The sequence below is a fragment of the Penicillium rubens genome, assembly GCF_028828025.1.
Source record: "Penicillium rubens strain IBT 27055 chromosome Unknown utg000003l_segment0_segment0, whole genome shotgun sequence".
In the NCBI taxonomy this organism is placed as follows: domain Eukaryota; kingdom Fungi; phylum Ascomycota; class Eurotiomycetes; order Eurotiales; family Aspergillaceae; genus Penicillium; species Penicillium rubens.
The window spans coordinates 352056-378394 of record NW_026890601.1 but is presented as its reverse complement, the minus strand read 5'-3'; the positions used below and the strand labels follow the sequence as shown (position 1 = coordinate 378394).

At 48.9% G+C, this 26339-nt stretch overlaps 10 protein-coding genes across 10 annotated transcripts, besides 4 other annotated features; 8 read left to right on the top strand and 2 right to left on the bottom strand.

Moving 5' to 3' along the window:
• Positions 1 to 286: 286 nt before the first annotated feature.
• N7525_006342 (uncharacterized protein) lies at positions 287 to 1720 on the bottom strand (the record flags this gene model as incomplete). Its single annotated transcript, XM_002569128.2, has 1 exon — positions 287 to 1720. One exon carries the CDS (start codon positions 1718 to 1720, stop codon positions 287 to 289), a length of 1434 nt encoding a protein of 477 aa, XP_002569174.2.
• A 1076-nt stretch (positions 1721 to 2796) lies between these two features.
• Positions 2797 to 5442, top strand: N7525_006341 (uncharacterized protein; the record flags this gene model as incomplete). Its single annotated transcript, XM_002569129.2, has 5 exons — positions 2797 to 3150; positions 3201 to 3500; positions 3548 to 3812; positions 3866 to 3965; positions 4014 to 5442. 5 exons carry the CDS (start codon positions 2797 to 2799, stop codon positions 5440 to 5442), a joined length of 2448 nt encoding a protein of 815 aa, XP_002569175.2.
• Positions 5443 to 6366: 924 nt separating this feature from the next.
• Positions 6367 to 8750, top strand: N7525_006340 (MRX complex nuclease subunit; the record flags this gene model as incomplete). The annotated part of the gene is made up of 3 exons (XM_061213699.1): positions 6367 to 6382; positions 6435 to 8219; positions 8326 to 8750. The coding sequence occupies 3 exons, from the start codon at positions 6367 to 6369 to the stop codon at positions 8748 to 8750; spliced, it is 2226 nt and encodes a 741-aa protein (XP_061068130.1).
• Positions 8751 to 9304: 554 nt separating this feature from the next.
• On the top strand, positions 9305 to 11299 carry N7525_006339 (acyclic terpene utilization AtuA family protein; the record flags this gene model as incomplete). The annotated part of the gene is made up of 3 exons (XM_002569131.2): positions 9305 to 9338; positions 9394 to 9719; positions 9773 to 11299. 3 exons carry the CDS (start codon positions 9305 to 9307, stop codon positions 11297 to 11299), a joined length of 1887 nt encoding a protein of 628 aa, XP_002569177.2.
• A 435-nt stretch (positions 11300 to 11734) lies between these two features.
• N7525_006338 (uncharacterized protein) lies at positions 11735 to 12675 on the top strand (the record flags this gene model as incomplete). Its single annotated transcript, XM_061213698.1, has 3 exons — positions 11735 to 11761; positions 12042 to 12155; positions 12424 to 12675. The coding sequence occupies 3 exons, from the start codon at positions 11735 to 11737 to the stop codon at positions 12673 to 12675; spliced, it is 393 nt and encodes a 130-aa protein (XP_061068129.1).
• Positions 12676 to 13173: 498 nt separating this feature from the next.
• N7525_006337 (metallophosphatase domain-containing protein) lies at positions 13174 to 14112 on the bottom strand (the record flags this gene model as incomplete). The annotated part of the gene is made up of 1 exon (XM_002569132.2): positions 13174 to 14112. The coding sequence occupies one exon, from the start codon at positions 14110 to 14112 to the stop codon at positions 13174 to 13176; it is 939 nt and encodes a 312-aa protein (XP_002569178.2).
• A 500-nt stretch (positions 14113 to 14612) lies between these two features.
• Positions 14613 to 15781, top strand: N7525_006336 (D-mandelate dehydrogenase-like dehydrogenase; the record flags this gene model as incomplete). Its single annotated transcript, XM_002569133.2, has 3 exons — positions 14613 to 14798; positions 14899 to 14974; positions 15033 to 15781. 3 exons carry the CDS (start codon positions 14613 to 14615, stop codon positions 15779 to 15781), a joined length of 1011 nt encoding a protein of 336 aa, XP_002569179.2.
• Positions 15782 to 16154: 373 nt separating this feature from the next.
• Positions 16155 to 17382, top strand: N7525_006335 (malate dehydrogenase; the record flags this gene model as incomplete). The annotated part of the gene is made up of 5 exons (XM_002569134.2): positions 16155 to 16223; positions 16297 to 16495; positions 16555 to 16565; positions 16632 to 16977; positions 17033 to 17382. The coding sequence occupies 5 exons, from the start codon at positions 16155 to 16157 to the stop codon at positions 17380 to 17382; spliced, it is 975 nt and encodes a 324-aa protein (XP_002569180.2).
• A 766-nt stretch (positions 17383 to 18148) lies between these two features.
• Positions 18149 to 18574: a sequence feature (Protein overlapping with rRNA (N7525_006334, KAJ5828081.1) was converted to a misc_feature.).
• Positions 18575 to 18657: 83 nt separating this feature from the next.
• Positions 18658 to 18827: a sequence feature (Protein overlapping with rRNA (N7525_006334, KAJ5828081.1) was converted to a misc_feature.).
• Positions 18828 to 18851: 24 nt separating this feature from the next.
• Positions 18852 to 18950: a sequence feature (Protein overlapping with rRNA (N7525_006334, KAJ5828081.1) was converted to a misc_feature.).
• A 32-nt stretch (positions 18951 to 18982) lies between these two features.
• Positions 18983 to 19040: a sequence feature (Protein overlapping with rRNA (N7525_006334, KAJ5828081.1) was converted to a misc_feature.).
• Positions 19041 to 20520: 1480 nt separating this feature from the next.
• N7525_006333 (alpha/beta hydrolase family protein) lies at positions 20521 to 21906 on the top strand (the record flags this gene model as incomplete). The annotated part of the gene is made up of 1 exon (XM_002569137.2): positions 20521 to 21906. The coding sequence occupies one exon, from the start codon at positions 20521 to 20523 to the stop codon at positions 21904 to 21906; it is 1386 nt and encodes a 461-aa protein (XP_002569183.2).
• A 459-nt stretch (positions 21907 to 22365) lies between these two features.
• Positions 22366 to 24246, top strand: N7525_006332 (uncharacterized protein; the record flags this gene model as incomplete). Its single annotated transcript, XM_061213696.1, has 4 exons — positions 22366 to 22440; positions 22496 to 22729; positions 22803 to 23435; positions 23497 to 24246. The coding sequence occupies 4 exons, from the start codon at positions 22366 to 22368 to the stop codon at positions 24244 to 24246; spliced, it is 1692 nt and encodes a 563-aa protein (XP_061068127.1).
• Between the last annotated feature and the right edge of the window lie 2093 nt (positions 24247 to 26339).

Below are 26339 nucleotides of genomic sequence, written 5' to 3'. Positions count from 1 at the left end.
TGTTACATTGCTTCTTGTGTCTCTTAGAGGTAGCATAGGAAGCCAGTTAATGAGCATTCTGAAGCTGCTCCCGGGCCGAACGATCAGCTAGAGGATCTGGATGAACAGTCGGAAATTAACCTCGAATTCTGATAGCTTGTGCTCATGCTTCAAGCGAACATTGATACGTAAAATTTAGGCGTAGAGGTGCAATTGAAAGGAAAATCATCCACTGCCCCTATCTATGTACATATGTGTAGTTATCTCTTTATATCTCCATAAATAACACATAAGAGCGATAGAAACCTCACCAGCTTGGTGCGATCGAATATTCATTCCAGGCACCCCTATCCGCATCTCCGAATTTATCGATCCCTCCTTCAACGCCATCTTCACCCACTGTCCATATCCCCCTTTCAACCAGCACTATCCACCGTTCAAACAATCTCTCCAATCTCTGCGATCGCCGTTCACCCCCAAACGGATGGAAGTAACCATGTTGAAATAGTCCCGTGAATGAGCCCGAGGGAACTGGTCTCCCATCACTCATCCTAGCCCCGTCCTCATCTCGGAAGAAACCAGGTCGTAGTGCAAATGGAAGCACAAGACGGAAACCTGCCTCCTCCATATCATAATCTCTTCGGCGCACAGGCTCACTGTAGAGTCCAGTGGGAACAGGATCGTTGTCATTCATGCTCACATTGTCATGTGCGGTGGAGAACAAGCGACGAATCTCCAGGTTGAGATCCACCAACCGGTCTGGAGCTGCAAATAGTAGAACTCCTGGGATGCTATCCTCTTCATAAGGTATATTGGTAAACCTCTGGCGCCTCGCAAAAGCCTCCTTATCATGCGGGACCTCTAGTCCAGGTGCAATGAATTTAAAACGCGGGGTCTTAACTCGTGTTAAGAGGGAGCGAATGAAGCAGTCTTGCGGCACGGCCGCTGCATCTAGTTCTGCACCAGTAAAGAGCGGTGCAGAGATAGGCAGAAGTGAGTTAGGAGGCATTCGAGATTCGACCGCAGCTAAGTAGCGCTCTATCGCAGCTATAGTGCTATCAATCTGGGCATCGCAGTAAGGGAGCCACGACCACAGATAAAATTGCGATCTATTCGTCGGGGAATCACCAGAAGGGAGTTCTTCGGGAAGCCCAGGAATAACTTTACCAATCCGAATCATATAGATCCATTGGGTGAGAATAGTCTCTAGTGGGAACCACATTTCCTCGTGCTCGTCAATAGGCTCCACACTTTCCATATTATCTGTAGTCATTGGGAACGAGGCCCGATTGAGCTGCTGGTCATAGACAACGCCGAGGTTATGCCCGCCTAGATCCGGAATAGTGCGATAACATAAAACAAATCGCTCCTTATCCTCCTCCATCTCGTTATCATCAATAAAATACTCGTCGCTAAGCTCCATCACAAGGCCGTCAATCCAGTAGAAGAAGGGCGGTCTAGGATCATAAACTAAATCCAGAAACTTGTTAAGTGGCGCATTAAGACGCTCCCGAGTAGCTTCGACCTCCTCGTTTGCGTCATGGAAAAACCACTTTTCGCTAGCTAGCGCATCAACGTCGGGCGTGTCTTTTCCGTTGCGGGCCATCCAGCCATATGCGACCAGGTAATTGTGTAGTCTGGCGCATCGCTCATAGTCGAGAGTGCCGTCATCACGGGCTGGGTTGTCATCGGATACTAGGGCGTCTTCAATATCGAGGATCTGTTGTGGAGTGGTGTTCATCGTCACGGTGATGTCGAAGGGCAGGTTTATTAGCAGAAGAAAGTATAGAACATTGGAAGTTGCTTAGACGACAAAGGTTGCCATGGCACTGGAACAGCTAGAAGCAATTAGACTAGTATTACTGGAGAATCATGGAATGCACCAATCAAGATGGCGTGCGGCAGACCCTAGGCTATAGTGACGCATCAAAAAATCCCCTGAGTGCTCACTAAGCAATCACCCTGTACTGTCGAATACTTAGTGAGCAGAACCCTGAGCGCCCTCGTAAAGCGGCGGCACCCCGATCGGGAAATCCGCATCAGCCTACAATCTGATACATACAGGTACATACATGTACGGGTACATATGTATAAGAACATTGGGACCCACTCAAATGGACCAGTGCGTAATCGCCATGAGACCATGTTGCATGTTAGTGTTTGAGTTCGAAGATCATATCCAGACGTGATGATATTCTATCTTCTGCAGTAGTTTCATGTATGCTCTTGATGCGATGCAAACCAATAGTGTGTGGGTTTTGCATGAGAAGATCATTCAGCTGGCGCCACACAAGCAGTGGCGCGCTGAGCCTAGAGACATTGATCAACAACAGCTAGATGAAAAAGCAAAGAGCTCTGTGTTTTGTGACCGACCTTTTTTTCCCTAGAGTATTTTTATTATGTCTTTACAATATGATAGTTCTAGTCGTGTTTCCGCTAATTGTTTATAGAGCTATCTCGAACTAAAGTTGTAATCAGATATTTTGGAAAGGCTTAGGGACTAAAACTCGAGATACATGTGCCTACTTGTACATACTTGTACGGGAGTACAACCTGAATATATGCTTTTACCCCAGTGCATAGTTCATACCTGGGTTCATGCACCTGCATGCATGATATACCATCACCTCAGCTCGTCAGCGCCCACACCAAGAAAAAGAAAAGAAAATTAAAAAAGGCTAAAGAATGTGACTTGTATATATTACAGTAGGAATATCTGAGTATAAATAATATATCTAAGCTAGACAAGCTCCCTAGATGTTTCTTCTCAAACACTTCATCCATACCAATCAATCCCAGAAAAAGCCATCTCAAAAAATGACCTCTACCGAGTGGAAGTATTACCCCATCAATGGAATCTCGGTGAATTCCGAGGAGCCATCCAAGTTGGGTCCTGAGGTTCAAGTTCCTATGCGTCAGAACATCGACACATGGAGCAACAACCCTGCCAACGAGAAGCAAGTCAAGCTATTTGTGATGGCATTGTCTCGCTTCCAGAAGATCGACCCCAAAGAGCGAGACTCGTACTTCCAAATTGCTGGAATCCACGGGCAGCCCAATGTACCGTGGGATGAGCCTATTGACGCCAAGGATGCAGAGGGAAGAGGATACTGTACCCACAACAACATCCTGTTCCCCATTTGGCACCGTGCTTATCTAGCACTCTACGAGGTAATGCACTACACTCATCTCCCAATTTGAAATGAGCTAATAGATTTCAGCAACGTATATCCGAAATCATGCGCCTGGAGATTGTCCCTGGTATTGCGGAGGACATCCGTCCTGAGTGGAAGGAGGCCGCTGATGGATGGCGTCTGCCTTTCTGGGACTGGGGTGTGACTACTTCAGTTCCGGATCTTTGCAAGTACCCATACGTATTTGTGCCGACCTCGGATGGTACTGGTGAAGAGAACATCCCCAACCCCCTCTTCCAATTCCGCATGCCGAACAACCAGCCCATGTCCTCTGGCGGTGTTGATAACTTCAAGGACCCCTGGGTCGATAATGGAGATACACTCTATGTATGTCCCAACTCTACAAGACTAGGAATCTATTCTAACTGTGACAGTTCGGTGAATGTGTTGGAACTACCCGTTGGCCTGATGAGGGTGAGAGCGCCTCTGGTACTCATACGTGGAAGTACGGTGTGGTAAACAACTACAAGGTTCAGGAAGCAATGAAGAAGCCACAGTGGGTGGCCGATTCTCCTTACGGTCAGCCTGCGGAGATGGTCTACCGTCTGCTCACTGTTCCCATGGAGTATTCTACCTTTGCAACAACGGCCCAATTGTCCGATAACCAGGACGTCACGAACGACATCAACATTGAGTACCGTAAGTTACCCTTCAGAGTAGACATCTATACATCTTTTTTTGACAATTCCCAGTTCACAACAACATTCACGGTTGGGTTGGCGGTGATCTCAATGGACACATGTCTCAGATTCCAGTGGCATCATTTGATCCTATGTTTTGGCTGCACCATTGGTAAGTCCATTCCATCAGTGCCATCCTCAACTGCTAACGAGTTTTCAGTAACATCGATCGAATCTTTGCCCTGTGGCAAGCCCTCAACCCGGACAAGTGGTTCGAGAAGGCCAAAGTCAACGCTTTCTTCCAAGAGATAATTGGCCTTCCCGATGGCACAGAGATTACCCCAAACACAGGGTTGCGCCCATTCCACAAAGACGCCGCTGGAACTCTCATGAAGCCCAAGGATGTCCGTTGGACTTACAAGCTCGGCTACACGTACCCGGAGTTGGATACCTGGAACTTCAAACCTGAAGGCTACACTTCCGAAAACTTCATCTCAAACCTCCGAAAGACTATCAACGACCTTTACGGTGTATCGAGAAAGCAATTGATCGATGCCGCCAACAATATCAAGGGAGTGGAGTACCTTAAGGACGGCACCAAGTCTCTCGATTATTCGTTCAGCATTCGCTACCGCAAATATGCACTCGATGGCGGCGACCCCTTCTGGATTCGCGTCTACATTTCGAAGGATGGAAAGACACAAAACACGTCTCTAGACTTGATTACTGAAGTTTACAACTTCAGTCAGAAGCCTGAAGACAAAGCAGGAAAGCTTGCATGTGGGAACTGCAAGGACAACAAGAACAAGAACATCAAGTCCACTGCCAGCATTTCTCTTACTCCGATCCTGATTAGTCTTCTCAAGTCAGGCAAAGACCTAGCCAGTCTCGCCAAAGAGGATGTCCTAAAGTACATCCAGAGCAGGGCTTATTGGAGAGTCTTCAAGGGCGGTAAGGAGGTACCGTCTTACCAAGTTGAGGCTCTCGAGCTCGAGATCATCGGAAGCACCAACGACTCGACAGTCTACAATGACGCCACGAAGGCTCCAAAGCTGGAAAACTTCAAGGAAGAGCCTACCATCTCTGGCGGAGCTGGCGGTGCCCTGAACCCTGGCCTCAAGCAGCCCGTCACAGTTGCACCTCCAGTGCTGCCCGTGATCCCCAAGGCCGGCCTCAAGGTCGATTCCTTCCTACCGTTCAAGAAGGGCCTGAAACCCGACGGCGTGGTGATCATCGACTCAACCAGCCTGAACCTGACACCAGCCAAGACTTCTGGCATCGATAACACCCAGATTTATCTGAACGAGGGCAAGAACGGAGACGGCGACGTTCTGTTCCTCCTCTCCGTTAGAAGAGCCGAGAACCAGATTGTCTTCAACACCAAGATCAACAACTCCTTTGGAAAGGAGGTTCGTATCCCACTGGAGAAGAGGTTCAAGGGTACCACGCCTTCTATCCTCGTTCATGACCAGGATGATGGTTATGAAGTCTTCATTGACTGGAAGCATGCTCTGTACTTCCCTAAGCGGGCTGCTGGCAAGGTAGCCCAGTCAGTGTCGTACACTGTCAATTCTGGACAGACACCTGTCTGGTCTTCTAACCTGAAGGTGAAGGTGTACGATTCGATGAAGGAGGTGTTCCACCACTAGCCTAATACAAGGTGGATCTCCACTCTAGGCTATTTGTGTTTTCGGAACTGTGCGAGGAGAGCACTTCTGTCTTTACCGTTTCTTTCTGCTTTGAGGTTATCCGGGTGCATGTTGGAACAGAACTGTATTTGTTGGGATTACCTGTATACGTATAATTTCGGCATTAAATTACATTTTGTTTAATATTCTGCTTCCTTTCTTTTCCCGAGCCGCTGTCTCTATAATATGCCGAGATAATCTTCCAGGAAATATCAGATTTCCTCAGATTTCCATACAAGCTGCTAGTGGTAGCCCACTCGTTTTTCATGATTTAATAGTACAGGAAATAAGCCGAGAACCATCCCTGAACTTATAAACCCGTATAGCCCACAATCCAAGGGGTTTACCACACAGTAGGACACAAATCGCTAGAGGATGAATGCGGTTGGATGAATCTCTCTATAGCTCTGCTCTATTTCTGCTTTCCGGCTTCTTCAATGCAGTGTGTTTATCGAGGCCTCAAGAGTTACAACCGCTCGGTGCAGAACAGTGGTGCCGTTTCAGGCCTCGAAAGTGGTCATTCTTGGTGTCAGATCCACAGGTCCTTAGGTTCTAGCTGTAATCCTTGCTAAATCTTATTAGCCGTTATCATGTTCCCCTAAAAGGAATGTCACCGTGTAATTTCTCTTATCGAACGCTTTATACTCAAGTGGCCGCTATCCAAAACGCGTTACAACACGTGACAACGTGACAGAGCCAAATCAGCGAGTCCCGAAGTATCATCAACCCTCCCCGTACGACTTGGTTGCGAATTTCATGTGATTCTCCTAGAATGGCCCATTGATACGCTGCATTCTTTGAGTTATTCCCCCCGGTGCCTCACGAACCGGAATACCCCGCATAAACGCCATAACTGGGTGAGACAGGTGAGTTCGGTCAACCAAGATGCCTGGAGCGCATGGTAAGACACTCTCAATACCGAACGTCTATTCAGCTTACTGATATATTTATAGAGGCGGAAACCATTCGAATTCTCATCTCCACCGATAACCATGTCGGCTACAACGAGCGAGATCCCATCCGTGGGGACGACAGCTGGAAGAGCTTCCACGAAATAATGTGCTTGGCCAAGGAACGGGATGTTGACATGGTTCTCTTGGCTGGAGACTTGTTTCATGAGAATAAGCCATCGCGGAAATCCATGTACCAGGTCATGCGGTCGATTCGTATGAACTGTTTCGGGGACAAGCCGTGTGAGCTAGAGATGCTCAGCGACGCAAGTGAGAACTTTCAGGGTGCGTTCAACCACGTCAACTATGAGGACCTGGATATGAACGTGGCGATTCCTATCTTTTCCATCCACGGAAATCACGACGATCCCTCCGGGGAGGGTCATCTGGCCGCACTAGATCTACTGCAAGTGTCCGGCCTCCTCAACTACTACGGCCGGACTCCGGAGTCAGACAACATCCAAATCAAGCCTGTATTGCTACAGAAAGGCCGAACGAAGCTTGCCCTGTACGGAATGAGCAATGTTCGAGACGAGCGACTGTTCCGCACCTTTCGCGATGGCAAGGTTAAATTCTTCCAACCATCTGTCCAGAAAAGCGACTGGTTCAATTTGATGTCTGTACATCAGAACCATCATGCCCATACGGAAACTAGTTACCTGCCGGAGAACTTTCTTCCCGAATTTCTCGATTTGGTCGTCTGGGGCCACGAGCATGAATGCCTGATTGATCCTAAGCTCAATCCAGAGACGAAGTTCCATGTTATGCAACCAGGATCGTCTGTCGCAACGTCCTTGGTACCAGGAGAGGCTGTTCCAAAATACGTCTCGATCTTGAGTGTAACAGGCCGAAAATTCAAGAACGAACCTATCCGATTGAAGACCGTGCGACCGTTTGTGATGCGGGAAATTATATTATCCCAAGAAAAAGGAGCCCAAAAGCTCGCACGCAAGGAGAATAACCGCACGGAAGTAACTCGGTTCCTCATGTCCATCGTCGAAGAACTGATCGAAGAAGCCAATGCAGAATGGCTAGAAATGCAAGGCGACCGCATTGACGAGGACGAGGATGACACTCCGGAGCCTCCGCTTCCTCTTGTTCGTCTCCGTGTGGAGACTTCCACACCTGAAGGGGGTAGCTATGATTGTGAAAACCCACAGCGATTCTCCAACCGTTTCATTGGCAAGGTCGCTAATGTGAATGACGTGGTGCAATTCTACCGCAAGAAAAAAGTTGCTTCTACCTCGCGCAAGGATGATCAATCTATTGATGAAGCTGCCGTTTCTCATCTCTCAGCCCTTGACACTGTGAAAGTCGAACAGCTAGTGCGCGAGTTCCTCTCATCACAGTCATTAAGCATCCTGCCTCAGAATTCTTTCGGAGATGCTGTTGCCCAATTCATTGACAAGGACGACAAGCATGCAATGGAGATGTTCGTCAACGAATCCCTTGAGAGCCAGGTCAAACACTTGTTGGCCTTGGATCGTGACGAGGACGAAATGGACGAGGAGGAGAGAGAACAAAGCTCGTTAGTCACTGCTATGGAGAAGTATCGCAGTCAGATGGAAACCATGTTTTCAAAGGGAATCAAGAAGCGAACTCGTGGAAAGAAGCGATTTAAACCCAAGCCAGATGGTTGGGATTCCGAGTTCGATGGCGTGTGGGAGGATCAGCCTGGCGCACTTATTCATTCTGACAATGAAGGTGGAGACCCAGTACAGGAAGAGGCTAGGGAGGACGGGACACAGCCCGCTCACGGTCGTCCCGCAGCCCCTACTCGCGGTCGTGGTAGGGGTCGTGGTCGAGGTGGAACAGCCGCTCCGCGAACATCCAAGCCCAAACCCACTGCAGAAAAAAAAGACTACAAAGGGTCGCAAAAAGCAAACAGTTTCAGACGAAGAATCAGACGTGATTATGCTGGATGATGATGACGACGATGTTATAGCAGATGCCATCTCCGATGATGAGGACGATGATTCGCAGGCACTATTCGTCAAGCAGCCTCGCTCTACTACCACGGCCAAGCCAAAAGCTGCCCCTACGACAACGACGACTCAGCGCCGTGGTGGACGTGCTGCTGCCTCGCCAGCTCCATCATCGGTTACTGTTGGTGGGACTGCTTCTCGGCGAGCTCCTGCGCGCGGTAAGACAGCCCAGTCTACACTCAACTTCTCCGCTTCGCAGGCCAGTGCGCCTCAGTCATCACGACCTAGCCGCTCCACCCGTAATTTGAGCGTTATCAGCGATGGTATTGATGACGATGACGACGACGACGACGCCTTTGAAGAAATGCCAACCACCTCGAGGCGTCGTAGGTAATTTGCGATTTATGTCCGTGGACGTTTACGCCTTTATGCATGTATGGAGTTATCGGAAACCACTCGGGAGTAGCATTAGCGTTGTTGCCATCAATCCTTCAATGATATGTTCAAATTGACTCTCAAATGTCAAACACGATAATAAATAATAATAAATTCAACAGGGGTAGTAACTTGGAGCTGCGACCTTTTGAGATGAACTATAGCAAACACGCTAGTCTCAATATAGTAATCAGCTTATATCCCAGGGCACCTGGGCAGTTTCCCTTTCGACTCAGACCCAGACGCTTCAATCAGACCAATGCACTGACGAGGTCGCTTTCGAGCGACCAGAAGGTGACCCCTCAAATCGGTATTTCGCCACAAAGACCAAAGACTGGATCTCTGCTCGTTCCTACCAACCCCGCATTCACAGCCGAGGGACACAAACACCTCGGCCGTGCAACGCAAGCGACGCGAAGGAAATACGGGGGAAACCCCAGGCTCAAACCCGTATTGCCTGGTATTCTACTACATCTGTGTACAAGTATACAAGGTAATACTGACTACAGCACAATGACATACAAGGGCCGACCCATTCGCATTGCAGGTTCGTCTACTTGTTCAGGCGCATTCCTGATACTCCAACTGACCTGACCTATTAGGTGCCTCGGGCTCTGCCTCAGACCGGCGTCATGCTATCGCTGATTTTGCGCGCCACCACCCGACCGATCCTATCGATGTTATCATTGCGGATTTCATGAGCGAGTTTAACATGGCCACTGCCGCGGGTCGGCGCGTGGACCAGGTGACCTCTCAAGGACCAACAGCTCCGGCCTACGATCTCTCCTTTCTAGAAGCACTGGAACCAGCTCTGGATGATTTGGCCAAGTATGGGATTAAGCTCGCGGTCAACGCTGGAGTGACTGACACAAAGGGTCTCTATGATGCGGTGATGCGCATGGTCGAGGCAAAGAAACTGGACTTGAAGGTCAGTCAGACTCGTGCGTAAAAGTGTTCGACGATTGCTGATTGGGTGCCCAGATTGCATGGGTTTCTGGAGACGAAGTGCTATCCACTGTCCAGAAGGGGTTGAATTCTGGGTCTGAATTCCGCAACGTCTACACAGGCGAGCGATTGGCAGATTGGTCGTTCGAGCCCATCTATGCCCAGTGCTATCTCGGTGGTCTGGGTATCGCGGCTGCACTCGCAGATGGCGCGGACATTGTATTATGTGGGCGGGTCTCGGATGCTTCGCCGGTTATCGGAGCTGCTTATTGGTACCATGGATGGCACCGAGACGAGCTTGACAAGCTGGCGAACGCGTTCGTGGCGGGCCATCTGATCGAGTGTAGCAACTATGTCTGTGGTGGCAATTTCACGGGATTCAAAGCCCTAGAGCACTCAGATGGGGATGGCTGGACCAATATCGGATATCCCATCGCCGAGATATCTGCCGAAGGCGACGTTGTGATCACCAAGCAGGTGCATTATACGGGTGGTGCGGTAACTGTCGATACTTGCACATCCCAACTGCTGTATGAAATACAAGGACCTTGGTACTACAACTCCGATGTCACCGCGGTCCTCGATGGTATACATTTCTCACAGCGCGGCGTCAACCGTGTCGCTGTTCATGGGGTCCAATCCGGTCCTCCTCCACCCACCACCAAGGTTGGTATCACCGCCCGAGGGGGGTTCCAGACAGAGGCGTGGTGGTTTTTGACTGGTCTGGATATCGAGGCCAAAGCTCGCATGCTAGAGGCACAGGTCCGCCGACTGTTGGCGCCTTATTCGGACAGATATACATCGCTCAATTTCGATTTACTGGGCTCTTCCCTCTCTGACCCATCCAACCAGAATCGCGCTACCGTGCCGCTGCGTATCGTCGCACAGGCACGACACGCAGAGGACCTCGCACCGACTCGGTTCCTTAAGCCTATCACCGACAATATCATGCAAGGCTACCCTGGCGCTACTTTCCACTTGGATATGCGCCAGGGATTCCCGCGTGCCGTATTCGAGTACTATGTCACGTTGCTGCCACAGTCCGCAGTCCAGCACCGCGTTCACATGCCTTGGAAGCCGACGACATCCACACAGACTCTGGATATCTCGCCTCCAGCAAACACCAGGACATATCCATCCCGTCAACCCTCGCAGCCCATCACCCATACTGACGGACCCGTCGACCTTGCTCGCGACTTTGGGCCCACGACTCGTGGCCCGCTAGGCTGGATCGTCCATGCTCGCTCTGGGGACAAGGGCGCCGACGCTAACTGCGGCTTCTGGGTGCGCCACCGTGACGAGTACCAATGGCTGCGGGCGTTGCTGTCTGTTGACAAGGCGCGTGAGCTGCTAGGAGAGAATGGCCGCGAGAACACGAAGTTGGCGATTGAGCGCTTCGAGTTGCCTAGCCTTCATGCTGCGCATTTCCTGTTTCGCAATCTGCTGGACCGGGGTGTTGGTGTGACAACCACGGTCGATTTCCTAGGGAAGAACGTGGCGGAATATCTGCGGGCACGGCATGTTGATCTTCCTGTGCGATTCTTGAATCGTGGAAAGCTATAGCAGAGAGTCAACTGCCCCGTTTCCTAGGCCTGTACAGAATCACAGGAATATCATTAGCCCGGGTACATATCACTATAATCATATTCTTCTACTGTTCCTGTTTCCTGATAGAGGTGTTCTCGTTAAAAGAGAAAAAGGACATAGATGTGAGCCGTTTCGATAGAGAGACACGGTGTGGTGGTTAGTGTAAGGGAATTCTGCGTAGTGGCGCCGGGTTCATTCTGATATTCAGGGAAGGCACAACCCGCTCGAGTGAGTTCCTTCCACATTTGTTCTGATGGTCATTTCCCTCTGAGTTCCCTCTCTTCCTCTCTTCCTCTCTTCCCACTTCTCTCTTCTCTCTCACGCATCCGACTCTGCTACAGGTGTCTGTTTACTCCTGTTTATCTTCAACCTTGCAAATCTCAAAACGACAGGATTGTTCTCATCTTCGCTATGCCAGGAGATAAGGGTAGCGCTGCAGTATGTCTTCGCATCATCCCTAGCCGTCAACCCATCAGATCCCACCCATTTCCTCTCCTCATTGGCCTTGGTTGTACTAAAAAGGCATCACCCTCCTACCTCGTGTCAAATCTGTCCTTCTCTTACCCTACAATTCCTGCTACCTCAGGTGCTGTCCCAGTGGTCTATCTGTAATGGATGCCACACCTTTCCTCTCTACGCTTTGCATACCCGTCTATCATTCGCAGAACAAAAACAACACAGGACCAACGAAAGAGATGGGTGCTAACTGCGACACTAGGAATGGTGTACACACTGTAACGCCGGTGGTCATACCCTGCAACAGTGCGAATACTTCGCAAATTACACTCGCGGAATTGCGATCGCCATGCAGGCTATCGCTGAACACTCAAATGTGAGCAATATCTTGAATGCACTGCGAGTCCTGATCGACATATTGACTTCTATACTTATAAAGCAAACGGGCAGGAAGAAGAGGAAGGCCCACCGGGGATCAAAAGGTGCTAGGAGGGGCAAGGCCCGGAGTAAGTCTTCTTTCTATTCTTCACATCGACATGTCCAATGATACCTTCATTTCAATTGCTCTGCGAGGGAGCCTGTATTGCAAATTGGATTGACTGAGTCTATTCGGTCATTGTGCACTGAGAGCTAACCAGCCGAAGAAGACCAGAGCAAGGAAGTCCGTCAGGGAAAGAGTACCGGGGCAGCCGACCAACGTGGTCAATCATCCGGTATGTTCATTTTCGAATAGTCATATTGGAGAAATCGAGCTGTCACCCCAGGATGTGGGACCCTTCATGCGATTTGATCCGTTGATATATCTGACATGTGCTAACAATGTGTACCTAGACAAGTCCACCGGATCCAAAAGCCCTGTCCTCCCGTCGACGAACACTAAAAACACTGGCAAGTGATGCTTCATCCTGCAGATCAGTCTCCGGGCTTCTGCTCCTACCAGAAATTCCCATACGGCAGAAGGAGACATGACGAGGAGGGTGTGTTGAAGACACAGTGAAACTTGACGTGTGTCTTCCAATATCCTTTCGGAGGTTGCGTGGATTGGTCTTGTTTACGTCTGCTAAATGAAACAATTCCAGTGGATTTCAAGCATAATTTGTTAAGCAGGGCATTTATCGCACCTGGTATTGATCCATTGCATACCTTAAGGCAATTCATGGGTATCTGCTCTACGACTGATCGATATGTCGAAAGATAATAATTTTATTGTGATGCTGGGCCCTAGTACATAATCCTCTACGGACATTTCATGTCAAAAGACACAAATCACTTCACCTCATCAGTAAGCAGAACTCACAGGTGTGTAGCCCCATTCTTGTAGATTATCTATCGTGACCTCTCGTGACCTATCAGAACCACCCAATACTGAAAGCACATGGAGTAGGCTTGGCCTCTCATACAGCTGCCGGAAGCTCGATGTCAACAAGCCACGGTGGTTGTATCATAAAGTCCCGGGAGCCCTCTAATGCGGCATTAATAAAGAGTGTTTCAGAGCCCCGATTCAGCGGACGCGGATCGCCAGCGCAATGACTTGTTGCGGAGCTTTCTGTGGGATTCCCGTTACGTTTGATAGTGGACAGTGTGGATATGGGGACAGACTGATCGTGGTCAATATCAGTCAAGTGAGAGGGCTCCGGGCTGATATCGTCGCGCCATCGGACAAGCTTAGCACCCCATGCTTCATGGATATGGCCAAAACAATGCATCAGCGGTCGAGGTTTGGCTCGAGCTATCGCCTCGAAAAGTCGTTGGCAGCCGGCACGCTGGCTAGAGAGTGTGCGGTCCAAAATACCCTTTGGCGGACCATGTGTCATCACGACATCGACATTCTCAATTCGAAAGTCGTGCCCGTTGTCTCGGCGATACTGAAAACCCCAATCGCCACATGATGGGGTGTATGGGCTAGCGTAAACGTTCAATAGTGCACCATTTTGTAAGCGAAAAGTGTGGATGCCTTCATCCAGAAAGGTAATACCCGTCGCGTCTTTCTCCTTACCGAATAAGTCTCGAGCTTCTTCGTACCTGCCATAGAATTTCTGAACTAATTGAGGATCCAAGGGTTGGGCTTCTGCCACTTTTCTCTGGAAAACAGGGATGTCCATCGTGAAGTCATGGTTTCCGGCTATCACAAGTTTAAGGGGAGCATTCACGGCTCGTAGGAAACGGATCGAAGCTTTGAACTCGTCGAGTTTCGATTCTGTGGTGAGGTCTCCGCAGTGAATAGCGACGTCCGCATCTTCGCGCGACACAAATTCTGGTGGAGTATCGAGTCCGTGGGTGTCGGAGAAAACTAGGAATCGCGTTTTGACGTGTGCTGCTACATTCTCCGGCATCTCATCGAACTTGAGAGATATGAAGTACGTTTTTGCTTGTAGTCAAGAGGGTGAAACGGAAATGGTGTTCTGTAGATGAAGAAGAATGGAACTGAGTTACAAACGTATTTCATAGTGACCGCATTGTAGGAAATCCAAGTCAAAGCGTTGGGCAGAGGTTGATGCCTCAGGCCAGAATGCTTGAGACTGGTCGTGACTACAGTTGACCTGACTAGTAAATCGAAAACAATATAAGACCGCTAGAAATATGTGCCGAACACTTCTACCACCCTGACTTCAGCTTCAGAAGTCCAGAATATTACACATGTACCCATTTCTAATCCATCAGCATTATGAACCTTTGCATATTCGGGACCTTTTTGGGCTGAAAGTTCTGCCGAAAAAAATTAAAGGAATCAGCGCAGTGTTTAGATCAGTAAACCTCTAAAAGCCTTAAATTGTCGTGGACAAAAATGAAAAAATCAGCAAAAGCCACATACCATCATAACCAGACCGGAAACATGTCATCTAAGCCCTTTATTCTCTTCTTCAACCCCGTGCGACATGCCGTACCCTTCTTCGAAAAGCTCCAAGAAGTCGCGCACACGGAGGTTGTCACGAGCAAAAGCAGGGAGGAATTCTTCAAGGATGTGGCAGACAAGTATAAGAATATTTTCGCCATTTACCGGACATCCGCTAGCGGCACTGTGAGTATTGAGCTAATATCACCTAACAGACCTGCTCCTCTCTGTCGGAGGCACGGGCTGAAGGATATTACGGTGGAGGCTAACATGATGTATAATATAGGTAGCGGGCAAGTTCGATGCCGAGTTGATCGAGCGCTTGCCCCCAAGCTGCAAATACATATGTCACAATGGTGCCGGTATGTATGGGCACGGCTCCTTCATACATAGAGGTCTTTCACTTAACTCATCATATAGGATATGACCCGATCGACACGAGTGCCTGCGCTAAAAGGGATATCATCGTCACTAACGCTCCGGATCCTGTCACGGACGCGACCGCCGACTTGGCCATCTTCCTCATGCTAGGCGCCTTGCGCCAGCTAAATCCAGGTATCTTCTCTCTGCGAGCGGGGAGTTTCAAGAAGGGAATTGAATTTGGCCACGATCCTCAAGGCAAGACCCTGGGTATCCTTGGAATGGGGCGCATCGGCCGTGCTATCAAACACCGCTGCGATCCCTTCGGTCTCAAGACAGTCTACCGCAACCGCAACGCTCTATCGTCTGAGCTGAGCGCGGGTGCTGAGTATGTGTCCTTCGGGAAGTTGCTTTCGGAGAGCGACATCATCAGTATTAACGTACCTCTAAATTCCCGCACGAAGCACTTGATCGGTGCGGCCGAGATTGCTCAGATGAAGCCTGGTGTTGTTCTCATCAACACAGCACGAGGCGCTATCATTGACGAGGCTGCTATGGCTGATGCGCTGGAAAGTAACCATATTGCTGCCGTGGGGTTGGACGTTTATGAGCGGGAGCCGGATATCAATGAAAGGCTCATGAAGCAAGATCGTGCTCTGATGGTTCCACATATGGGGACTCACACCACGGAGACACTTGGTAAGATGGAAGAGTGGGCAATGGAGAACGTACGGCGTGCGATTGTTGGGGAGCCGCTTCTGTCACCTGTTCCGGAGCATCAGGCTATGGTTAATAGCAAGATAAATTAGAGCCTGGCGATAACTAATCCTAGTATATACACAATTGTAAACAACGAAATCATATCCACAAGGTATGCTGTATCAAACAATCAACTTGAGGAAATAGAGCTGAGACTATACATGCTACACATCTACTCGTTCCATGAGCGGTTAACATATACATGGGCTGTTCGGTTGAACTATCAGCCGATACTATGAAACGCACTCATTCCGAGGGTGTGAGGGTGTGGAGTTCGAAGGCAATGACTGCTGCGAATTTTGAGACAGATGACGGTCATAAAAAGCCCCATTCTCTTCATCACGTCAAGGCGAATGCATCCATATAGTCTACAATAAAAAGCGAAACAAATCCTTCCTACCATCGTCGCCACCAGCCCTAAAAATGGTCAAGATTGCTCTACTCGGCGCCGCTGGTCAAATTGGAACCCCACTAAGTCTGCTGTGCAAAGCAGTAAGTCCCTCCTCCCTAACAGATCAACCTACCAAGCCTGCCCAGGTGATGCGAACTGACTGATCAATTAAAGAGCGATCTATTCGATGAGATCTCACTATATGACATTGTTCACGTACCTGGTATTGCCACTGATTTGAACCACATCGACACTAGGGCCAGGGTCAGTGGCCATCTTCCAGATGACTCTGGTCTCAAGAAGGCCCTGACTGGTGCAGACATTGTCGTAGTAACAGCTGGTATTGCTCGTAAGCCTGGAATGACGAGAGACGGTGAGTAAGACATTCATATAATGCACTTTCGAGATGGATTACTGACAGGGCTTACTTAGATTTATTCAAAGTGAATATACCCGTAACCTGTCGGAGTGGCTGTAAAACATGGGAAAAATTGCTAATTCCAACCTAGACCAATGCCGGTATTATTCGGGATATCTTCACTGAGATTGCAGCCACATGTCCACAAGCGATGTGCTGTGTTGTTACAAATCCGGTCAACTCAACTCTGCCTGTTGCCACTGAGGGCCTGAAGAAAGGTGGTGCTTTCGATCCCACACGTGTCTTTGGTGTTACCACCTTAGATGTTGTGCGTGCCTCTACCTTTGCCGCCCACGCCTTGGGTGACAACGCCAATCCTAAGGACTTCAAGGTCCCGGTCATTGGTGGCCACAGTGGTGCTACCATCCTTCCGCTTTACAGCCAGGCTCAGCCCCCGGTCAACTTGGATGGTCAAACTCTGGCGGGTGTTATCAACCGTAGGTTTCTCATGTTTAGCGCGTCCAGAAATGACTTTACTAACTATACCAACAGGTGTTCAGTTCGGTGGCGACGAAATCGTCAAAAGCAAGCAGGGGGCTGGAAGCGCCACGACGTGCATGGCTTACGCCGGTTTCCGCTTCATCAAGGCTCTCCTTGCTGGTATGGACGGAGAGGCAATTACCGAGGAAGCCTATGTCTACCTGCCGGGTATTCCTGGAGGTAAGGAGATTGCCGCCGAGCTTGGCGTTAACTACTTCGCGGTCAAGATCGAGCTTGGTAAGACAGGTGCTACGAAGGCTTTGCCTATTGGCAAAATATCTGAGCACGAGACTAGGTTGCTCGAGGTGGCTCTCAAGGAACTGAAGACAAATATCGCTACAGGCCTGTCTTTCATGGCATAATATACAAGAGCTTGAGGGGGACTGTCTAGGGCTAAGGTCCCATTTGGCCTGAGAGCCCTGGAGCGAAATACAACAGTTGAATTATACCGCCCGCGATATTGAACACATGGCGGCATTATATTAACAGATCTAAAGAAAAACACAACGTCTAGAATTCCGAATGCCTTAAAATATGGGTGTACTCATAGTACTTGGCGTAATTAAGAACATCACGCAAGGCATTCATTGAGGGAGAACTTGAGGTTCTCACCGCTGGGGGCGAGAACATCGAGGGCTAGGCACAAAGATCTGTTTAGTAGCATGACTCTCAAAGTCAGGATATTATAGTGCCTTTGAGTGTGAGAAACTTCGGCTCGATCGGCACATGTGATGATATGTTGCAGGTCACACCAGGGGAGCCGCCTGACCTCGAGCACTGATATGTCGATTAGGTAGCCTAGGGCACTCGTATGTAATGACATTAGATGGAAGATGGCTCTGCCTCTTCTCTCCATCTCTCTCTTCCTTTCTGTCCCGTCCATTCTTCTCGGTAGGTGTGCAGCCCTACTTCCTGCCTTGTCCCCTGGTTCCCATCATGCCTTCAAGAAATGATTCTTTAAGGTTGACAATCCCGCATTACCGTGCAATGCGCGATGTACAACACGAAAATTCTGTGAGACTAACATACTAATTTAGACATTCTTCCCTCCCCCAGAAGTCCACCCCCAGCCCCATATACTATTCTACGATACGCGCATAATCCAGACCACTTTCTAGGTTGTCCTCTATGAAATCACCACCAAGCCATAGTCTCCTCTTTCTCTTACTCATTGCAAGTACTGTCGCCACATCGACAACCCGATACACCGTACCGATCCCTGAATCAATGGATGTACTGGAAACCCGCCGAGATCTCATTGAAATGACAGAACAATACCCATTGAGCACCGTGGACGCCAGAAACGGCGGCTGGTATATTCTCAATTCTGACGGCACCGTACTAGCCGTTGCCACTGATTCCGTGTGCGAAGACCTCGATGCTTCGATCGAGGAAGCAATGCGGCTATACGGCCTATTCCGTGAGCCTGATGAGCAAGTGAGCGAGGGTGTTATACCTCGAAATGACCAGCGACCAGGCACTGGGATCTCAAACAGCTGTTCTCACCCTCATTGCCTTGCGTCATCCGCATGTCGGACATACAATGATTGCTACGTGTGTGAATGGAATCTTGGCATCTGTATTTGACGGGACTTGAGACTGAGAAGACTCGGATTCCCTGGGTTTGTGCATGCCAGACATTCAACACCGATGGGCTAGCCATGCGCTGCATCAACTGCATCTGCGAAGGCAAAGGCAGCCGCAGGGAGGCAGCCAAAAGCCGCGACGGAGATGATTCTCATCCTGTTTCTCACCTTGAGAACCAATTGAATCTAAGTCCATTGCACACTATCTTTCTTTTCCACATGTAACCTGATACATACGACCATAGGGTGTGGAAAACAGGGCTTCCCGTCCGCTCAGCCGTACTTAAGCCACACGCCGGTGAGTTAGTAGTTGGGTGGGTGACCACCAGCGAATCCTCACTGTTGTATGTTTTTGTTTTGCATTCTTTTTCTTTAGTTCGGGAAGCCCAGTACCTTCGGCTCTTCAGCCCATTTACCTGGATCGGATCCCCTGACGCCCCTCTATTCTTCACCCGATCGCCCTGAATACCCCTTAAGGCTGACGTGGCCCCTCGGCTAAACTTTCCCTCCCTCCCGTATCGGGATTGGGTAATTTGCGCGCCTGCTGCCTTCCTTGGATGTGGTAGCCGTTTCTCAGGCTCCCTCTCCGGAATCGAACCCTAATTCCCCGTTACCCGTTGCCACCATGGTAGGCTACTATCCTACCATCGAAAGTTGATAGGGCGGAATTTGAATGAACCATCGCCGGCGCAAGGCCATGCGATTCACTACGTTATTATGATTCACCAAGGAGCTTCCCACTCGTGTCTAAGTCCCAACTTGGTGGCCTGAACTGATCCTGATCGGAGCTGATAACGGAAAATAGATTCACCGTGGCTATTATGGACTCGGGTAGTGAAGATTCTGGACTAAAGAAGAGGCGCAGACGAATGCCTTGCTGCGATGGAAGTACCCACCATTGAAGAGCCCTCCTGTGGCCGAATGCATGGGGTACTTCAACAATTAAACCTGAATTTAACTGATGACCTTTTTTGTTCTCCCGGATGGACTACCACTGAGAAGGACCCTAGGCGTACAGAACTTATATATTATATTTCTAACAGGTCAGCATATTATGTGACTAGAAGTTGAAAAGGGTTATTAGTGTTTCCAGATGGAAGGCAATAACAGGTACCTAGGTAACCTAGGTACGACTGTAGCCCCACCCTCCAGGTGGCCCAAGATCAGGCTCATCCGAGCGGACCGAGCGGACCGAGCCCCCGGTCCCCGGCCCCCGGCCCCCGGCCCCCGGCCCCCTCCTGGAATTGATCCACTTATCTCCTAATACGATCCACAGTCTTTCTTCCCGAAGTCGGATATATCGGTTCGTCAATCAATCCAAGAATACCTCCTTGCAAAGCTACACAAGCGCCTTTCTTGACCTTCTCCAATATGAAATTCTCAAACCTTTCTTCCATCCTCTGTGCTTGTGGCCATGGGGGCCGGTGTTGATTCCTGGGCGTCTCCTACTGGACCGACAACGGCAATTGCAACGGAGCCTCTGGTGACATCATGCCTCTGCAAAGTTCAGTATTGCACCTAAGATGCTCCGGCATTGCATGTGATAGAGGTCGCTTGACGCTTGATCATTGTCCATCGGCCAATGAATATTGCCCTTCTATATCAGCAGTGGACCTTTTGGGCTATGCTTTCTCCACCGTGGAATGTCCATTATTGCCCAGGAGACCTTGTTGCTTAATGTACTAAACCTAGTGCTTACCTCCCGCATTTCAGGAGGGCAAATTAGGAATGGGTTAACGGAGCACCTCGGGTTCTAAAGAAATTAATGAGGTCAACTGGAGTCTCATTCCCGACCCCTTAGTAATCACTCCGTAGCTCCAGGGCTAGGGTCGGGTATTCAAAACCCAAGTGCTGCAAGTCGCAACACTTTGCTTCCTTAGTTTATTCCAAAGTCTAAATCAGCCATCTTTCTCAATGCTTCTCAACATCATTCTCGCCCTGTCGATTGTCTCGCTCTCAGTGGCTAAACCCGCCGCAAACTTCAATGCATCGACTTCAACTCTCACATCCCTAGGCTGCGATGCTGCTTGCCAACGGGCCTTTAGCGAGGGACGAAAGCAGGACGTCGAGATGTTTGGAACGGATTTTGATTTCGATTTTTACGCCACTGCTCGCAACTTCTCATCGTCAAAGCCTGGCGACCTCCTCAAGTTCCAACCTCTGAACGGTTCATCCCTAAGTGTAGTTTATGGGCTTGCCGCCTATCGATACCAGTATACTTCCGCCAGCTTGAATGGAACCGTGGTGCCTGCTACCGGATTTATTGCAATTCCATACACTTCGGCTCGCCAGGATGGAAAATATCCTGTCATTGCTTATGCCCACGGCTCCATTGGCATTTTCGCGGGATGTCCGCCTTCCTCGACATCTAAACTATACGACTACGATACCTGGAGTATTCTCGCCCAAAACGGATATGCCATTGTTGCCCCAGACTACGCGGGACTTGGGAACAATTATATCGAGCACGAATACAGTAGCTTCCCGGCGCATGCCAATGATCTCTACTACGGCATGGTTGCTGCTCGCAAAGTATTCAAAAACACCTTCACCGACAACTGGGCAAGTGTTGGCCACTCTCAGGGAGGGGGAGCTGTCTGGAAGCTATCTGAAAGTCCCCTTATCAAGTCTGGAGCAGCAGCCGGTAGCTACATAGGAACCGTCGCCGTAGCGCCAGGTTCGAAACTTTATGACTTGATCCTTCTTACAGCGGAGACAATCTTCCCCCAGTCCAACTATAACACTTACTATATCACGTATATATTCTTATGGTTGTCCACTGCCCTTCGACGTGCTATTCCCTCGGCGGATATGTCGGTCTTCTCGCAAAGGCTCTTGCAACGAGCCCAGATCGCGGACCTCACGCAATCCTGCAACAATGGCGCTTTGGCCCTTGGACTCGGGCTCTCTCCCAAGGAAATAATAACCAGCACAGCCGCGCTCAGGAACAGCACAGACTTCTCTAACTGGCAAAAAATGAATGCTCCGGCCATGGGATCCAAAGCGGAGCAACCTCTTTTGATCGTTCAGGGGTTGGCAGATACCACTATTTTACCTCAGATCACCATCAACGCCTTCAACGACACCTGTGGATTCGGCAATGAGGCACATCTGAATCTGTATCCAGGCATCGATCACGGTGATCTGCTCACAGCTAGTTCCCCCGACTGGCTGCGTTTTCTGCGTGAGCGTTTCGAGGGGAAGAGCACAAGTGGTGAATGCAAGAAGGCTGTTTCTGGCCCGTTTGATGCTGCTCACATGGCCATACTGAATCAGTCTAGTATAATACTAGATCTTTGATATGGGTAGATTATTTCTAGCTCACAGAAGACTAATTACTGCTTATCCTAACATATCGAACTCAGAGGTCTATTCCTTAGAGGTTAGCGGTAGATCCTCCTTTCCCCCTAGAATAGAAATATTCTTTATATGGCGACAGCGTGATATATAGAACCGTAAATCACGAGAAACACCTACATACGTGGAAGACAGAAAACCCCCGAAAGATCTGAACATACATGAAGTACGTTTATCCCAGACATATAACAACAGGGACCGCTCTTTGGCAATCAATCCCCATTAGCCTGACTATCACGTGCGTAAGCAGGGATAGAAAACCTGCCTGGATGCTTACCTCGACAACTTCAACCTAACAACCTTGCCAAAGGTATATACCAATCCAACAGAAGTCTACAATAGAGAAACAAACTGATAGATATACGGAAAAGGAAGGTCAGGTCGACGTTATTCGGCCGCGCTATGTCTTCCTGCAATTTTGATTGCTCAGCTCCCACACCCGCCCTATCTCTAAACAGCGATATCACTGGGATTGGGGTAGGATTATCTCCCTTTTTCTCTCGTTGACCACAGGCGTATCTCACATTTTTAGATAATTATCAACAATATCGTGACTACTGGATTCGCTGTAGCGATCGTTTTCCTCCACTACATCACCGTCTGCGATCCAACCCGCGACCTGTTTCAAAAAGACGGTGAAACTCCAACTTCGCTTCGACCTAACCCGGTAGACAAAGCTTCGTCAAAATTACTACCATTTTCATTATTTCGACGCCATTTCGTTGAAAATGACAGGAGCGAAAAATTTGCGAACTTCCTAATTAAGGTCAGTTAATTCATTCATATATGACATCGGATCGGTGAATCAGGAACGATTGAAATCAACTTCGAAAAAACAGGGCATCCGAACAATGAGCGACATGCAAATCGTGACAGGGTTCTCCCTTCTGATTAGTGGGTTTGTGCAGCTCAAATGCGGCCTAGCAACTTATCATTGGCTAGTCATCGTCAACCTGGCCTGGCTTTCCTGCCTGACTCAGTTATCCTGCTTAACGCTTCTATGTAACCATCTCCACAACCACCCTGTCGAGCGGGCAATAAGGTTACTAGCAGTGGGCGCATTAGTGATATTGTTGATCGTGGGGCTTAGTTTCACCGGAAACTATCACTGGGCCTTTGATATAGACAATAGAGATCGCCCGACTCTCAGTGACCCTGCAATCTGTTATATGTGCGCTCGTCCAGGGATCAATTCCGCGTTTTTCTCAATGTTTTACTCGATGATCTTGATGGTCTTTGGATTTGCTTCGAGGGTCATTAACCTCTACGATACGCTTTCAGTTGGTGTTGCTGGGCGAGCCAGAACCTTCGTTTCAGGCCACATACGAAGGTTATTACGCATTGTATATAACTGGAGTCACGCATCTCGCTCGCCACGGAGTCTGAAAGTGACACTTTGCTACCTTCCCCTCTTGTCTGTCTACCTCACGTGTTTGGTGCTCGTGGATGTGTGGGATTCCGCTATTAAAGAGGTCAGATATTGTATACCGGACATGTATCGGTTACATCCCATGTTTTCTGACTTGACATTAGGTCGTCTGGTTAATTACCGCCTTTGCGTTTGGTATTGCCCGAGTAATAGGGACAATATATCGCCCGGAAAAGATGGGCCTTGAGGCTTCGTTGACTGGTTTCAATGATTGGTCCTTTGGCCAAGTTACTGCTGTGGTGTTACTGGCCGCACCGCTCATCTCAATCATCGAGTATTTCATGGAAGGTGAGTCTGGCGATTATTATCTAGGATCAACTGAGAGGTCTAATACTCGCGTGGAAAAAGAGACTCGCGCACAAGATGAGACGCCCCCACAAGATGAGACGCCCACACAAGATGAGGAACAACCTGTCTCCGACGGCCAAACCGTAACACCCCTACCTTCTATAGCAAACCCAACCACCATAGATCCCAACGACCCCGACAATGATTGGATCTCTCACCCCAAAATATTAGGTCCGCACCTTCACCATTTATTCGTGTTGACTTTTATGATTATCTTATGGACGGCAGACCGTGATCCTTTCGGCAAGATGAGCTACTTTTTTTCAAGTGGTGTCCTCATCTTCATGGTTGGTTTTGCGACGCCTGTACTCATTCTTTGTTCTTTGATGGTGGATACTATATTTGCGGAAAGAAAAGCTACAATTGACGACAATATGGAGTTCGTGTTAGCGCTATACAGCGTGGCAATTATGCTATGCCAAAATTACTCTATTGCTGCGACGATTGCCTATTGCGTCCCGCCGCTTGCCATTATCGGTGCTTTGGTGGCTCGATTTTGGAGTTGATGGTCTGACATTTTCATTCCTTTTTATCCGAGACGCGGACGCCTTTGTGGTGGTTAGCGTATCTGCTCCATTTGGTCGCGAGTGCCATTGCGGCTAGGGGGCTGTTAGGCAAGACAGCAGGTACAGGCGAACCAGCAAGGCTCAATCAATCGAATACGGCTAGGCGCTTTAAAGCGTCGTCGACCTCAAACACCCCCGAGCAATTAAGCTCGGAAGACGAAGGATCCGCCTGAGATAACAAGAGAAAACAAACGCGGGCGTCAAAGTAGCGACTATCGTCCAAGCTCTTTGTCTGATGATTCGAAGGGTGAACTACCTTGAAGTTGTTTTGCTTAAAACAAGTGTGCTACTGATAATCGTATAATTTGTGAGACACACTTATTAAAAAAAAATCCTAATCACAACAAATCACCAATGCGGTACGTATTTTGACCATGAGACAGTTTGATACGCACTCTGCGGCAAGCTCCTCAATCCAATCAAGTCTTCCGTTAAGATAAATCCTCGACCCACACAATAACAGGCACAGAAAAAAGAAATTGGAATCAAAGCACGAAGGGGGATTTCCAAGTTGGGATCCTGCTCAGGATCAATATTCCTAAGCCTCGCGGCAAAACGGCTCCATCTGTCTTTAGCCCCTCTTTTCCGCTTCAGTGTAGCTTGCGCCCTTGCTTCTGTGAACTCCGGTTGGAACATTTTTCTGTGAAAGTATAGCGAAAGAGAACCTGCAAGCAACCCAAAGGCCAAGATATTCACACTAGCGATACGCCAAAGCAACTGCTCTGTCGCGGACGGAAAGGTGGAATTCCAGGCAATAAGAAATATAGAGCTGAAGAGAAGGATTGTTGGGGCACAGATTATCTCCGCCTGGGTATCCACCTTTAGAATGAAATAACTTGGAATGCGATCATATGGTCGTCGCTCCGGCCGAGTAAATAGCGGTATATGCATATAGTGTAGGATTTGGACGTAGTATTTCCAAAATCGAGCACAAAACCACTCATCCCGCGAGAGGAAGTCGAGTGGTGTTTCATACCACTTCGATCCGGCGGAATCTCGACTAAGATTACTCCGAATAATAGCGACGGATCTCTTAGGTTTTAATATGATTGGTTTGTCAATATCCATAGGTTTGTGATACCAGCAGTAGGATATCACGAGGAAGACCAGAATAAAGGAGACAGTAGTGAGCTCGAGGGTGGTAACAAAGAGTCCCTGGGCAAAACGAAAGGCGCAGTTCAAAGAGAACCACAGGACTTGCGCTATTGTTATCAACCTATCTAGGTAAGCATAGTGAATAAATAGAGAGGAAATTAAGGTAGACCGTGACCCACCGAGCTATTCCATCTGCTTTACTCTTATCTTCAATTTCCCCTTCTTCCAATATGGGATATTCAACATATCCCTCCTTGACTAGGATATAGAGCTGCTTGGCGTCCAAAGGGAATGAAGGTAAAAGATCGATCTCCGGGGGCTCTATCCAAAATCCCCCCATATTGGCAAAGAACGCATGCTTAATGGTCCAGTCTTTATATCCAGCCTCGTAGAATTCCTGCTTCCGTCAGCTTCGACATCGCACCAACGTATGACTAATTTATAGCCTACCTTAACAGAGCAGCGCGCAGATGACCATTGGCCCAGAGCTAGCATCAATAGAAATTCGGATCCGAGTATTGCCATACAAGCAAGATCGAATTTGTACCTCATTTTTCTGAATGCGCTATCGGATTGGGCAGGCAGATTTGGAGCCACGGATGTCCAGCAACAGAGAATGATTGTGAGAACGCATGTGGATAAAATGCCCCACGTCCCTCTCCCGTCGGGCTCAGGGACCCAGCCATAGGTGGTTGTTATAGTGTCATTCATGATTGATATACACCTGAATAAGATCTAGGATCAAGGTTTAGTGGAAGATTAATATAGCTTATTGAGTCTACCTAGCGGTAGCGTACTTTCAAGCTAGTGGCCGACGGAAGGAGCCCGAAATAGCATTTTTGGCACTACGGTTTGAGTACGCGCCCCTAAGATCCACTGATATGCAGGAGCCCGAAATAGCATTTTGGCACTACGGTTTGAGTACGCGCCCCTAAGAT